The 13278-nt window shown below is 61.4% G+C and overlaps 1 protein-coding gene across 8 annotated transcripts in view; it reads left to right on the top strand.

The window, feature by feature from the left end:
* Window positions 1–13233, top strand: part of BAIAP2 (BAR/IMD domain containing adaptor protein 2) — a 39353-nt gene extending 26120 nt beyond the window's left edge. The window contains exons 7-16 of one of the 8 annotated variants that reach the window (XM_053994568.1): window positions 1802–1954; window positions 3391–3618; window positions 4268–4469; window positions 4915–5116; window positions 5208–5276; window positions 5466–5628; window positions 5853–5951; window positions 7285–7319; window positions 9621–9668; window positions 11788–11879. In XM_053994568.1, the coding sequence (XP_053850543.1) occupies window positions 1802–1954; window positions 3391–3618; window positions 4268–4469; window positions 4915–5116; window positions 5208–5276; window positions 5466–5628; window positions 5853–5951; window positions 7285–7319; window positions 9621–9648 (1179 nt within the window). In that variant the 3' untranslated portion in view covers window positions 9649–9668; window positions 11788–11879. Of the gene's footprint in view, window positions 1–1801; window positions 1955–3390; window positions 3619–4267; window positions 4470–4914; window positions 5117–5207; window positions 5277–5465; window positions 5629–5852; window positions 5952–7284; window positions 7320–7793; window positions 9010–9620; window positions 9669–11787 lie in introns of those variants that run through there. The other 7 variants (XM_053994570.1, XM_053994566.1, XM_053994573.1 and 4 more) reach the window with 7 other exon arrangements.
* Window positions 13234–13278: the final 45 nt, after the last annotated feature.

Genomic DNA, 13278 nt, shown 5'->3' with positions numbered 1-13278 from the left:
GGCTCTTCAGGCTGGCACTGGGGCATCCATTCCCCAGCTCCCATCACTGCTGCCAGGCTGCTGCCTCTGGGCTCTGTCCCTGCGCTGTTCCCAGGCTAATAATACCCGGGAGGAGGTGGCGTGCTGCCGGCCCGAGCCCACGGCAGGAGCGGTGCCTTCCCCAGCGCATCCTCCTCCTCCTCCTCCTCCTCCTCCTCTGGTGCCTGCATCGCTCCTCTGGGGGCTTTGTGTGCCAAGATTTGCTGCTGCCTCTTCCTGTGCCACGCTGCCCCAGCGCCTCTGTGCTGGCACAGCCCGGCTGTGCCCCGTGTCTCTGCCTCAGGGTGATGCCAAAACCTCCATCCCTTCCGCCTGTGTGCCCAGTGGCATCAGCTCAGCTCCCTCCGCTTATTTCTCCTCATGGCCGCAGGCGTTTGCCCTGGATTTTCTCATTCTGGAGGAAAAAATTCTCTTTGAAATAGGGTTGTTGGTTGCAAAACGGGTTTTTAATCCGTTTCTCCCTGACACGCTTTCCTTCACCCAGGTTGGTGCAATGTGGGGAGACCCAAAACCTGCTGGCTACAGCACGAGCCCTGCGCTGGGTTTTGCTCTCAGGGGGTGCTCGGAGCAGGGTGGGAGCCAGGAGCAGGTCCAGCCCCAAAATAATCCCCCTTTGAAGTCTGGAATGTCACTGAATCTTGCTGCTTTTGTTGGTTTGCTCCATTTTATGTATCTCTTAATAAATATTGTAACATGCTAAAAATAACTGATAACCGTGAAGAAGCAGCAAAGCTGCTTCGGGCCCTGAATTTCCAGTTTAATTCCCATCTCAGAGAAGCTTGGGCTGCCTGAAGCAGGTCCAGCCCTGCCTGGGCTGGGGGTGTTGTGGCTTTCCAGTGTCGTGGTCCCACTGTGCTAGGGAAGAGGTGGTGGCAAGGAGGTATCATGGTGTCAGTGTGGGACAGTGATGGGCAAGAGGTGCTGCTCTCAGAGCCTCGGTGGCTGCTCCCCTGGTGCCACGTGGCAGGTGGAAGCTGGGAGCATCCAAAGGGATGAAGGGAGGAGGAAGTGGCCGGGTCAGGGAGCTGCGGGCACCTCGTGTGTTCTGTATTCAGGGAGGCTGGTGGTCCCTGGAGTCCCCTGTGCCACCTCTCCATCACACAGGGCAAAGCAGCCGGGTTTCCCCAGCCCAGCCCTTGTGGTGCTGGCAGAGCCCAGCGTGGCACAGCCGTGCTGGCACCCATCACGTCGGGAGAGCAGGAGCCAGAGGAGGAGCCTCCAGCTGCTCCTGGCAGGGCCACAGTGTCTGCCAGTCCAGGGTGTGGCACCAGGGAACAGCCAGGGCGTCCTGTGCCAGGATGTGGCACTGCCCCGGCACCACCTCTGTGTCCCCTGTGGTAAATACGGAGTGACGGCGCTGCCGGGAGTTTCAGGAGCGCTGGTGGCCCTGTGTGTGGCAGGGTCCCTGTGCCATCCCTCGGCAGCGGGCAGGGACTCGGCACAGCCCGGGGGCTGCGGGGGCCGCTGCCAGTCCTGGGGCCGCCAGGGCAGCCCCCGGCCCCCGGCAGCGCCTCCGGGCCCGGGTGGTGAGCGGGCGGCCGCTGGGTACAGCTCGTCCCGTGCAGCCCACGGGCTGAGTCAGCGCCTCTGCGTGGGGGGCTCCGATGAGTAAGGGCGGGCTGGGGGCTGTGCAGGCACACGTGTGTGTCCCTGTGTGTGTCCCGTGCCGGGGTCCCGCCCGCCCCTTCTCCGCGGCTGCCGCGGCACCGCCTGCCCCGCGGCGCTGCCGGCAGCCCCCTCCCTGCTCCTCTCCCTGTTCCAGTACATCGAAGCCATCAGCAACAAGCAAGGGGAGCTGGAAAACTACGTCTCCGATGGCTACAAGACAGCCCTGACGGAAGAGAGGAGACGGTTCTGCTTCCTGGTAGAGAAACAGTGCGCGGTGGCCAAGAGCGCCATCACCTACCACGCCAAGGTGAGTGGCACCCGCCGGAGCCAGTCCTGGCTGCCCTGGCACTGGGTGGAGGCTCCCAGCTCAAGCTGCGTCCCGTAGAACAGCCTGATATCCCAAAAGGCACAGCTGGTGCAGCCCCTGCAGCTCAGGGACCCGAGGGGGTGACTCCAGGGAAGGTGCCCCCAGTAGGAGCAGCTGCTGCAAATCCCTCTTGCCCGTGAGAGCTCCACATCCCTCCTGCCCATGGCTGCCCCCATGTCCTGCACCAGGGCTGGAGCTGCCCCCTGCCCGCCTGGGAAGCTGCAGCACCTGCATGGGTCTGGAGCAGAATCCATCCATCCAGACGAGGGCTGGTGCTGCTCCCGCAGCCTCGTTCTCCCGTTCTGGTTGTTCCCCACCACCTCCGTGGCTCACAGCAGCCATCTGTCACTGCCACGCTTGGCACTGGAGCAGGAGAGGGAGTTGGGATTAGTCAGCTCTGTCCTGGCACATCCACAGCATGGATCCACGCTTGGCTTGGCGAGTGGAGTGCAGGAGGGGAAAAAACACCCCCCCAGGGCTGGCGGTCAGCAGGAACGAACCAAAACCTTGCTGCAGCAGCACGCAGAGGCTGATATTGCAGGAGGGACTTTGCCAGTGGCTTGTCCAGAGCGTGGTGTGTGTCCTGCTAAAAACTCCATTGTGCTGCTGCCCATGGCTCCTGCAGGATGCTCATGAGGCTGGACCTGCTGGCTGGTGTTGGGGAAATGTGCAGGGATTTTGAAATTGCATTTAGAGGGGGATTTTGATATGCAGAACCACATTTTGTCTCCAGATGAGGCAGAGCAGAGACATAGGGTCACCTTTGGCTGTATTGGGGAGTGACCTCGAGGGGGTTGGGACATCTTCCCCCTCTGAGTCACACAAGGGGATGCTCGTACATTCTGGGTGAATAAGGACAAGTTTGGCTCCCATTTATTTCCCCCTTGGAGCAAGTGGCTGCCAGTCCTGCAGGCAGGGAGCAGTGGGGCTTGCATGCAGCACAGGGACCTGGAGGCGGATGGGGCTGAGCACCCAAAGGAAGCAGCTCATCCCTCGGGATGTGGGGACAGCCTGGAGCACGGGCTGTGCCCTGCCAAGCTTTTGGGCCAGTTTTATTTCTCTGCTCCACGTGGGGCCCAGCTCCCTGCCCAGCTCCCTGCAGCCTGGAGACGCTGCACACAGGATATCTTGGAATAAACTGGGGAGATGGATTACCCTTTCCTTCCCTCATTCCCATTTTTCATGACACCTGCCTGGCTCTGCTGCCATCGGAGCCTGGAAGCAGGATGTCCCTGTGTGTTATCTTGCCTGTGCCATGCACGGAGCCATTGATCAATCCCAGACTGGCTCAGCCCCGGATCCGTGTGGTGCTGCCCAGGGAAGGGGGGCAGACCACCTGCACCCCTGTGCCCTCACGCCTCGTTTTGCTCTTGCAGGGGAAGGAGATGCTGACGCAGAAGCTGCCGCTGTGGCAGCAATCCTGCTCGGACCCCAACAAGATCCCGGACCGCGCCATACAGCTGATGCAGCAGATGGCTGCCAGCAGCAATGGCACCATTATGCCCAGCCCTCTGTCCACATCCAAGTCCAACCTCATCATCTCTGATCCCATCCCTGGTGCCAAACCTCTCCCTGTCCCCCCGGAGCTGGCACCTTTTGTAGGAGTAAGTATCTCTGGTGGAAGCTGTCCTGCCCTTCTGAGCAAAGCCGGAGGGACGAGGCCAGGCCGGTGTCACCGCTGTCCTCGGCAAGTTGCCCTTGGATGGACTGTCACTGATGGCAGGGATGGGCAGCCCCGTGCTGGGCCATCCTGGGATGTGGGGAGGAGCCTGACCTGGGGACGGGCAGCCTGTCCCACCCCATCCCAGCAGAGTCACTGAGCTCTGGCAGAGCCAGGCGCTGTTTGAGGAGCCCATGGGCTGGACCTGCCTGTCCAGGCTGGTCCCCGAGCTGTGGGACTGAACCCAGGTACCCCAGTAACGGCAGGAGAAAGGCCTGGAGTGACCTGTGGGATGAAGGACCCTTCAGAAGAGAGTGTCCCACTGATGTGGTGACACGAGCTGAGCATAGCACTCAGCAGGGAATTGTCAGATTTTGGGGAGCTCAGAGCAGTAAGATACCACAGAGGTGACCCCACTACTCCGCCCAGAGCAGCTTGGTTTGGCTGGGAACTAAACCCAACAGGACGAAGCTCCGATTTGCCTCTCTCCCTGGAGCTGTGTCCCACTGGGGAGCTGCAGTGGGATGGCCCTGGAGCTGCAGGGGGTGCCCTAACGAAGCCACTCGGTGTCCCCCTCCCCTCCTCTCTCGTAGCGCATGTCGGCGCAGGAGGCCATGCCAGTGATGAACGGAGTCTCAGGCTCTGACAGCGACGGGTACAACCACTGGTCTGAGATGAAGCCAGCACAGCCCAAATCTTTATCTCCTCCCCAGCCTCAGAAGCAGCTGAGTGACTCTTACTCCAATACACTCCCAGTTCGCAAAAACGTGCCACCGAAAAACAGCTACGCCTCAGGTGAGGCCCCGGCCCCGCTGCCGGGGGCCCCGGGGCCGGCTCTGCCGGACGGTGCCCGCAGGAGAGGTCCAGGGGACCGGGTGGGGATGGTTGCTGGGGGTGCTGGTGGTGAGGGGACAGTGACCACAGCATCCCTGCAGCGTCAAGTGCTGCTTGTGCCTCCTGGGCGTTAGGAAATGCTGGAGCTGGGCTCTGCCCTGGGGTCTCCCAGGGATTTCCAGGAGGAAAATCTTGTGGAATCTGGCACAGGGAACCTGCCCCCTTTGCCGTGGCTGGTGGGTGATGCCGAGAGCCTGATCCTGCTTGTTGAGGGGGAAGGTGTGAGTCACACTGAAGGCTGTAGTACAACCTGGGCTGAAACAAGGAGGGGTTGGGACCTGTCCTGTGCCTGGGGATGGCCTTGGGGTGAAGGATTTGGGGCACCCACTGGTGTCTGTTCCCCCAGCTGAAAACAAGACACTGCCACGCTCCAGCTCCATGGCCGCCGGGCTCGAGAGGAACGGCCGGACGAGGGTGCAGGCGATTTTCTCGCACGCTGCCGGGGATAACAGCACCCTCCTGAGCTTCAAGGAGGGGGACCTCATCACACTGCTGGTGCCCGAGGCCCGGGACGGCTGGCACTACGGAGAGAGCGAGAAAACCAAAATGTGAGTGTGCTGGGTGTCCTCGGGAGCAGCCTCGTCTGGACCCTCCGTGGACAAACCTGGGTTTGGCTTCATCCCCGCCTTTGCCTTTCAGGAGGGGCTGGTTTCCTTTCTCCTACACACGGGTCCTTGACAATGATGGCAGCGAGCGGGTCCACACCAGGTAGGAGCGTGGTGTGGGGTGACAGCGAGTCTGTGTCCTTGGGGTGGGACTTAGGAATTCCTTTGGAATTCTCCTTAGGAACAACAGCACAGCGGGGTGGTTGCTGGCTCTGGGTGGCTTTTGCCACGAGCGGGTGGGTGGCTTGGGGGTCCCCGCACGGAGCTGACGCCTCTGCTCTGGGCCCCCCAGCCTGCAGCAAGGGAAGAGCAGCAGCACTGGCAACCTGCTGGACAAGGACGACATCTCCATCCCGCCGCCAGACTATGGCATGGCCTCCCAGGCCTTCCCGGCACAGGGCGGCAACACCTTCAAGCAGCGGCCGTACAGCGTGGCCGTGCCCGCCTTCTCCCAGGTGAGCTTCTCCCGCCGGCTTCTCCCGCTCCGGGGGGGCGTTTGAGCACTGGGGGATGCTGGAGCAGATCCCTGGGCACAGTCCCTGCTGCGCTGGCCGGGGCTCTGCAGCTCCCTGTCCCACTGGGATGGGACGAGCGGGAGCGTTCCTGGTCCCCGTCCCGGCGTGCTGCGGATGCGTGGGGGTGCCGAGGGCGGCTCTCCAACCTCTGTTCGTTGTTTTAGGACTACCTAATGCCCTATGGGTGTGCAATTAAAGACTATTCCAGTGGCCTCTGCCAAGCACCCTCCGCTCACTACAAGCCTTACGCTAGGTCGACAGCTGTAAGTCCGACGCTTGCAATGTTTCCCTTGGGATTTATGGAAATTTGGCTGCTTTGTGCCTGGTGATCCGCGTGCCTTGCCTGGACCCTGCTCCTGCCCAGCACCTCTGCTGGGGTGAAGGGATGCAGGGAGCCCATGGATGGGGAGAAACGGGCAAGGCACGGGGAGCAGTGGCACAAAACGGCCCCGTAAACCCCCAAAGGACAACACTTGCCAACTCCATGGGAGTCTCCCACCAGAAACAGGCTGCTCACAGGCAGCTGGAAGTGTTTTCTCTGGCATGTGCCACTTCAAGCCGGTGACAGTCCCGTGGGGACACTGGGGCAGATCCTGGACAGGATTCCAGAGTGTCCAAAGCAAGCCCAGGGCTTCTTGGATAACAAGCCAGGGAGAGGATGCACAGCAGATGGGATCAGCCTAACCCAGGAGCTACTGGTGTAGGGGAGCTCTCCTACCACAATGAGCACAGTGGGATGAGCCATGCTGGCATCATGTGCTGGCAGATGGGGAGAGGACGAGGAGGGAGAGAGAAGGGCAGTCAGCACCGACCCTTCCACAGGGCACATCAGCTGGGATCTGGTCCTCTCTGCAGGGAGTGGGGTGGAAGCACAGCCCCACTTCTTGCTGTTTTGCTGGGGTTTCCCAGCAGGATTTGCTGCTGGGGTTGGTATTTTGGGACTGGGAACATTCCTGGGAAGGTGGGAATGTGGGTCTCTGGTCGCTGGTGCATGGCCAGCTCAAAGGCCAGAGACTCCCCCTCTTTCCTGCAGTTTTCTCCATGCTTGTCATGGAGAGCAGAGCTGCTCCAGTCATATCCCAGGGCAGGCCCTTGCTCAAGGAGAGATGTCCTTGAGGGATGTTCTCCAGGCCTGGTCCGCACCTGCCCCTCGGTCCCTCCCTGCAAAGCCTGCTCAGCACCGGCTAAAGGAGAAAATGGTCCAAAACCCTGTGGGTTTCTGGTGGGAGTGAGTACAGGCAGCCCCTCTTTGCACAGAACATTTCACTGGTGTCTCTCAGTCATGCAGACCTTTTCCAACAGTCTCAGCATCTCAGCAGCAGCCAGAGCTCTGTTCCTCAGAGGGGCTGGGCAGAGCAGAGCAGGGCTCTCCCAGCAGTCGCTTTTCCATGTCTGGCCAGATAAATCCTACAGGGAGTGGTGGAACTTCAGTCCCTGCTGTCTGAATCCCACTCCAATCATCTCCATATCTTCCGTTCCTCTCCAAATGCATCAGGGTCTTGATGCACTTTGGTTTGTTCATGTGACCCTCCGGTGGCACCTGAGCAGGCACAGCCCACACGTCCCTCACTCTGCTTCCTTCCCTCTTCTCCACAGGGTCTCGACGACTACGGGACGAGGTCCGTCAACAGGTAAGATGTCACCTTCCCGTCACATTCCCTGCGAGCTGTTGGTGTTGGCTGTGGGCGAAGCCGTGGGGCTGTGTCCCCACAGGGGTCCCTGCATGGGCTCCCCGGGGACTGGCAGTGGCTGGGATGGGGCCAGGTCTCATCTGTGAGAGGGGGGGGACGCAGGGAGGGCAGGTCCCAGCACCAGCCTGGTGTCCCCAAGCTCGTGCTCCACCAGAGAGTCGCGTCTCCCGCCCTCCTCCAGGCTCACGCCTGGATAGGGAAGCCACGGAGAGCCCACGCTCCGGGGCCTTTCCTCCATCCCCTCTGCCTCGGAGCTGCCCCGTCTCGCTCCTGGGGCTGAGCCCGAGCCCGTGGCTGGGTGGAGCTCGCCGCCCGGCCGTGGTGGGTCCCGCGGTGCCGCGAGGGGAGCTGGGCTCGCTCCCGGCTCGCTGCTGCCCCGCGGCCACTCTGGCATCTCTGTGCTTTGTTCCGCAGCGGCAGTGGCAGTTTGGTATCAACGGTGTGAGGACACCTGGGCTCGCAGCGGCCCCTTGCTGCTTGGAAGAGCTTTCTGCTTCTTTCCCCCCTCCTTTTTTTTTCCTTCCCTTTCGTTTCTCTTTCTCTACTTCTTTTGGATTTGAAACTCTTGTGATCTTCAAGGAAACCATGGTGCTTCTCACCCCTCCCTGGTGTTCACAGTGCCCTTGTTTCTGAAGCCTTTTTGGAGCAGAAACTGCTGCCAGGTCTGTGCTCACAGCCCAGGTGCAGTTGTCACTCAGTGGGACCCGGTGTTTGTCCTCCCGTGTGATGTTAGCAGTGCCCTGTCCCCCCCAAGGGGCCGCGCCGGCCGCCCCGCACGAGCCTGGACCAAACTCCCAGACTGGATCACATATGCATGGCCTCTGGTGTCCGTACTGTTACTGAGCATCCGGGATGCCCGCGCCCGGGATGCCATTCTGGAGGGGGGGCAGCGTCCCCGCGCCTCCCCCTCGGCCCGATCCGCTTCCATCCCGCCGCGGTGGCTTTGGGAGAAGCGGATGGCACAGAGCTCCCGCCCCGGGGAAAGGGCTGCTTCTGGGCTGGGGTCCCGCCGGCCGTGGGAACCCCCCCCGGAAGGGTTACTCCTGGTTGTTTTATAAATATATATATATATATATTTTTTTGTAGCAAGGTATTGTTACCTCACGTTAGGGCTGGGGCTCCGAGGGCTGCTCGCGTGCCCAAACCCAGCTTGAGCGAGGCAGTGCCCGGGGGGCTCCCACCCCGCACTGGGGGTCCCGCTCCCGCACTAGCCCAGCCATAGCCCTCCCAGTGCCCGTGGCCGTCTCCACTGCAAAGCTGTTCACGCTTTTTTTCTGATGTGATTTTTAAGACCTCTGACATTGCCTGTTTACTGGGACATTGCTGGCAATAGACCCCCCCGCCCCCAACCAGTTTTTGGGTTATCTCCTTGCCTACGGGCGGCACACTGTTCTGAGCCCCTCCTGCATCGATGTCCGAATTTTGCTAAGGATTTTTAACCCAGGATATTTCACGATGAATGGCTGAATGTAGAGGGGGAAAAAAAAAAAAAAAAAACAAACCACAAACCCAGCCTAGCAAAGCCTGTGTGGAGATTGTCAAGTGCTGAAAAACCTTTTTTTAAAAGCCAGAGAGAATTGTGCCCTGTACTGAGTTATTGTTTGAATAAAAGTTTTATTTATTGCATTGAGCTGGGCCTCGGTGTCTTTTTCGGCTGCCGTGCCTGCGTGCTGCCCTCACCGCCTGCATCGCCCACCGCGCATTCCCAGGCCGTGTTTTTGTTCCCTGCTCCGTCCCCGGGGACGCTGCCTGTGCGCTCAGCCCCGCCGGCACTAAACAGCTTCGCTGAGCGGGAGCAGCGACAGCTGCTTTAGGGCCGGGTCCCCCTCCCTGAGCATCTGAGGGGTGATGCTGCTCCTGCTCCCGCATGCCAAGGCTCCGGCTGCGCTTTCCCGGCGGTGGGAAAGCGGCGATGGCCGGCACGGGGGGGAAGGAAGCCGCCCCCTCCCTTCCGCAGCCCCCGCCGTGCCCGGCCGCTGCACTCCCACAGCTCCCGGCTGGCCGTGCCCTTCCTTCCCCTCCTCACAGCACCAGCGACTCTATAAACACCACTTTTCCTCCTTTTTCTTCTTTTTCCTCCTGTTTCCTCTGCCCGCCGGCGCTGTGTGCGGGGTGGCCAGCGGGCTGTCGGGCCAGGTGGCCACCGGCCGGCTCGTGGCCTTAAGTCTCTCCTTAACCACGACCTTCTGTTCCCATCAAGCGTCCCGGCGTCCTCCAACCTGCCTTCTGTTTCCCTTGCAGCCCCGATGTTGAAGTGGCCAGGTTTTGAGGTGCCCCTGCCCGTAGTTAGTAAGTGACGGTGTCGCGGGGCCGAGCCCTGGGTGCGCTGGGCAGCGGGTGACGCCACGGGGCTGCGCGGGGACGGTGCCACCGCTCTGCTTCCCGCTGCGCCGGCCGAGCGCGTCCCCTCCCTCCGCCACCGCTTGTCCCCGTCCCGCTGGTGGCTCCCCGGCTGCCTGTGCTGCTCGCCCCGCTGCCGCGGCTGCGCTTGCCGGGATGCTGAGCTGCTGCTGCTGCCCCGCTCCCCGTAACCAGCCCTTTGGTTGTAGGTGTCCGCTGGCCCCAGCCCCGTCCAGCGGCGCGGGGCACGTCCGCACTAACCGCAAGTTTTTTTGAGCAGCTTTTTTTTTTTGTTGTAGACTCGTCCCAGGAGCCTCCTGGTCCTGGCCCCAGGGACGGGATGCAGGAGCCTCGCCAGGAGTCGAGACCCTCCTCGGTGGCACTGCAGAGCCTGGAGAGCTCCTTCCCCATTTCTCTTTGATTCATGAGCTGCTTCCCCTGGAGCTGCAGGCTCCATCCCAGTGGCTCTTCTCTGCCAGTACAGAAAGAGTTAAATGAGCCCCGGGTGACTCATCAAAGCAACTTTTCCTCTCCCTCCAGTCCTGAGAATCTATTTTGGCATCTTGGGAGGGAAAGTGATCTAAGCAGCTGCATTAATTAGGTGTGAAATTAATTACCCTATTTTTAAGCAAAAGTAATTTATCTTTTAAGGAAAGAAAAAGCGAATGTGGAGAGGTGAGGGATGGCAGAGAGGGGGCCTGGGGCTGACAGTGAGACCCTGTCCCAGAGGGGGTGCAGGTCCCAGCATCTTCCTTTCTGCTCTGGGAGATGGCTGGGGACATCCCAAAGCTTCTGGGGACATCCCAAAGGTGCTCGGTGCAGGTGCACATGGTAACCACAGCACTTTACCTGAACCCACGTCAGGGCTGGCAGGGCTGTGCCCCACAGTGGGTGACCGGCCAGAAGCCCAGCTGTGGGACCTGGCGTGGGGGGCTGTGGCCATTGCTCCCACTGGGGACAGGATTGTGTGGCTCCTGAGGAGGGCTGGGAGCAGTGGGCAGACAGGACAGAGGGGCTGCAGGGAGAACAGGGGGTGCTTGGTGGCTCCCCAGGCAGCCAGAGGGACCCCCAGAGCTGCCCACAGCTCCCAAGAATTAACTCCTGCTGGGAGAGGACAGAGGGGACCTCCTGGAGAAGGGGTAAGGATGCTCCCCGTGCCTAGGCAGTCCTTGCACCCTGTCCTGGCCAGGTGACCATGGCAGCAGGAGGGTGCTGGGGACACCCCAGGTAGGTGAAACCCAAGGTCAGCCTGTCTGGGCTCTGGACTCTTGACAAGCTCATCCAGGTGTCCTTAGTCTCCCACACTCTTCCTCTTGGATATTAACTTCCCCAAAGGCAGCACAAGGGCTCTTGAGGGAGCTGCCAGCTCTGCCCTTGGCCAGGAGATGAAGCCATAACCCCCTGCTCCAGGGCTGCGTGATCCTGCAGTGCTCCCGTCTGTGGGAGCTGTTGGAGTCCAGCCTGGGAGGAGGCAGGAGCAGCTTCACCAGCCCTGGCCCCCAGTGGCATCCCCAGCTTTAGGCTGAAGGAGAGCGAGGCAGGAGAACATCCCCCTGCAGCGGCACTCGGCTCATCTCTGACCCACCACGGCTTAGCTGGGAGAGCAGCTGAGGAGTGGGGCAGCAACAGGAGTGGGGGCAGCTCCAGGAGTGGGGCAGCTCCAGGAGTGGGGGCAGCTCCAGGAGTGGGGCAGCTCCAGGATTGGGGGCAGCTCCAGGAGTGGGGGCAGCTCCAGGAGTGGGGCAGCTCCAGGAGTGGGGGCAGCTCCAGGAGTGGGAGCAGCTCCAGGAGTGGGGCAGCTCCAGGAGTGGGGGCAGCTCCAGGAGTGGGAGCAGCTCCAGGAGTGGGGCAGCTCCAGGAGTGGGGGCAGCTCCAGGAGTGGGGCAGCTCCAGGAGTGGGGCAGCTGGGCCGGGGGCTCCGCAAGGCAGAGCTTTTCCAGTTTAAGCCCTTCCCAAACGCTGCTGGTCCCGGGGTCTCGCCAGCTGCCGCTCGCTGTGCCGGTGCCCTGTCCTCTCCCAGGCCTCCACACCCTGTTAACTCTTCCTTCCTCTTCCTCTTCCTCCACAGGAACCCCTTTGCCAACGTCCAGCTGAAGCCAACGGTGACAAACGACCGCTCGGCTCCGCTCATCAGCTGATCCGGGAGCGCTGGCGCCCACGTGGCACTCGCCACCTCCTCGTCCTCCTCATCCTCCTCCTCGCTGCTGCATGTCCAGCTTCCCAGGACTCCATTTTTAGGCAGAATTTATTAATCCTGCTGCTTTGAAAGCCAAAGGCTCAAGCTAGTGCCCTAGTTCTCTCTTCTCTAGACTCCCTCGGTGGCAGGGGGTCACAGCGCTGCCATGTCACCTGTCCTCTGCCTGTGCTAAGGAGCGCGGTGGCACTTCCCGGAGTCAGAGCAGCATGTCCCGGAGCTGGGGTGGCTCCCAGGCCCAGCAGCAGCTTGCTGCGGGTGGGGAAACGGGCTCAGCTGGAGAACAGCTCTCCGTGGGCTCACAGTGCTCCAGGGGGACAGCAAGGCAGAGAGGACACGGTCCCCCTGCTCTCCCTGCCCAGTCGGGAGGGTCCCCCAGGCCAGGCAGGACAGGGGGACACGCCGGGCAAGCCAAGGCACGGTGGGTGGCACAGGCAGCTCCCAGGCTCCCACCAGAGCCCGGGTGCCCGCCCCATGCTCCGGGCTGGGACAGGGCAGTGGGTGCCAGCACTGCAGACCCCACTGGGACGGGGCCAGCTCGGGTCCCACAGCTCCTGCTGCACCAGGGCTCGGGATACTGTAGGGAATTACGGTACTGCTGTAAAATATAAGCTAGGAAAAAACCACTCGTGGAGGCGAGGGCAGTGTGCGAGTGAGCCTTGGGGTGCCCCTGCTCCCTGCAGACAGGAGCTCCCATCCGGACCTCTTGCTTGGCTGTTTGCTCTTGCTCTATTCCTAGGGCTGCATGAGAGAGAGAGATAGATAGAGATAAATATATATAAAAATATATATACACACACTTGCTAAGCTTACTGCTGGGGGTGCCCACGAGTTAGGTGGCTCCCGCAGCCCTTCCCGCAGCTCCTGAGTGACCAGGGTCACATCCTTGCTCCAAAAACGGGGAGAAGAGGGTTTCCAGGCAGGAACTGTGTCTCCCATGGATGAGGGCTTGAAACAGAGCTTTTGCTTTTTCCGTTGCATTTCTCCTTTTGCACTTTCTGATCACTGGTGCAGCACGTCCTGGACCCCACAGCCCGGGCAGTGGCTGCTTGGCTGGGCACTGGGCAGGGCACAGTGTCCCCAGCCCAGGGGGCTCGGTCCCAGTCGGACACGGTGGCTCATCTCTCCCGTGTCCCCTCTGGTGGGTTTTCCAGCTCCACTGCAGGAAAACAGCTTCTCCTGTGACCACCCAGGCTCCAGCTCTGCACGAGGGTTCCCAGCTCCATGATGTGCCTCCTCTTCCTCTCCTGTGCCTCCTCTTCCTCTCCCAGGGCTGGAGCAGATGGGTGGGGGCCAGACAGGGCAGGGGTGAGGGAAAGGGCTCTGCAGCGGGCTGGGGCAGTGGGTGGGAGAGGGCTGGTGGTC

Source organism: Vidua macroura, chromosome 19 (assembly GCF_024509145.1).
Source record: "Vidua macroura isolate BioBank_ID:100142 chromosome 19, ASM2450914v1, whole genome shotgun sequence".
Taxonomy (NCBI): Eukaryota; Metazoa; Chordata; class Aves; order Passeriformes; family Viduidae; genus Vidua; species Vidua macroura.
Note: the sequence above shows the minus strand (reverse complement) of the source record. Positions and strands in the feature narration are given on the sequence as shown.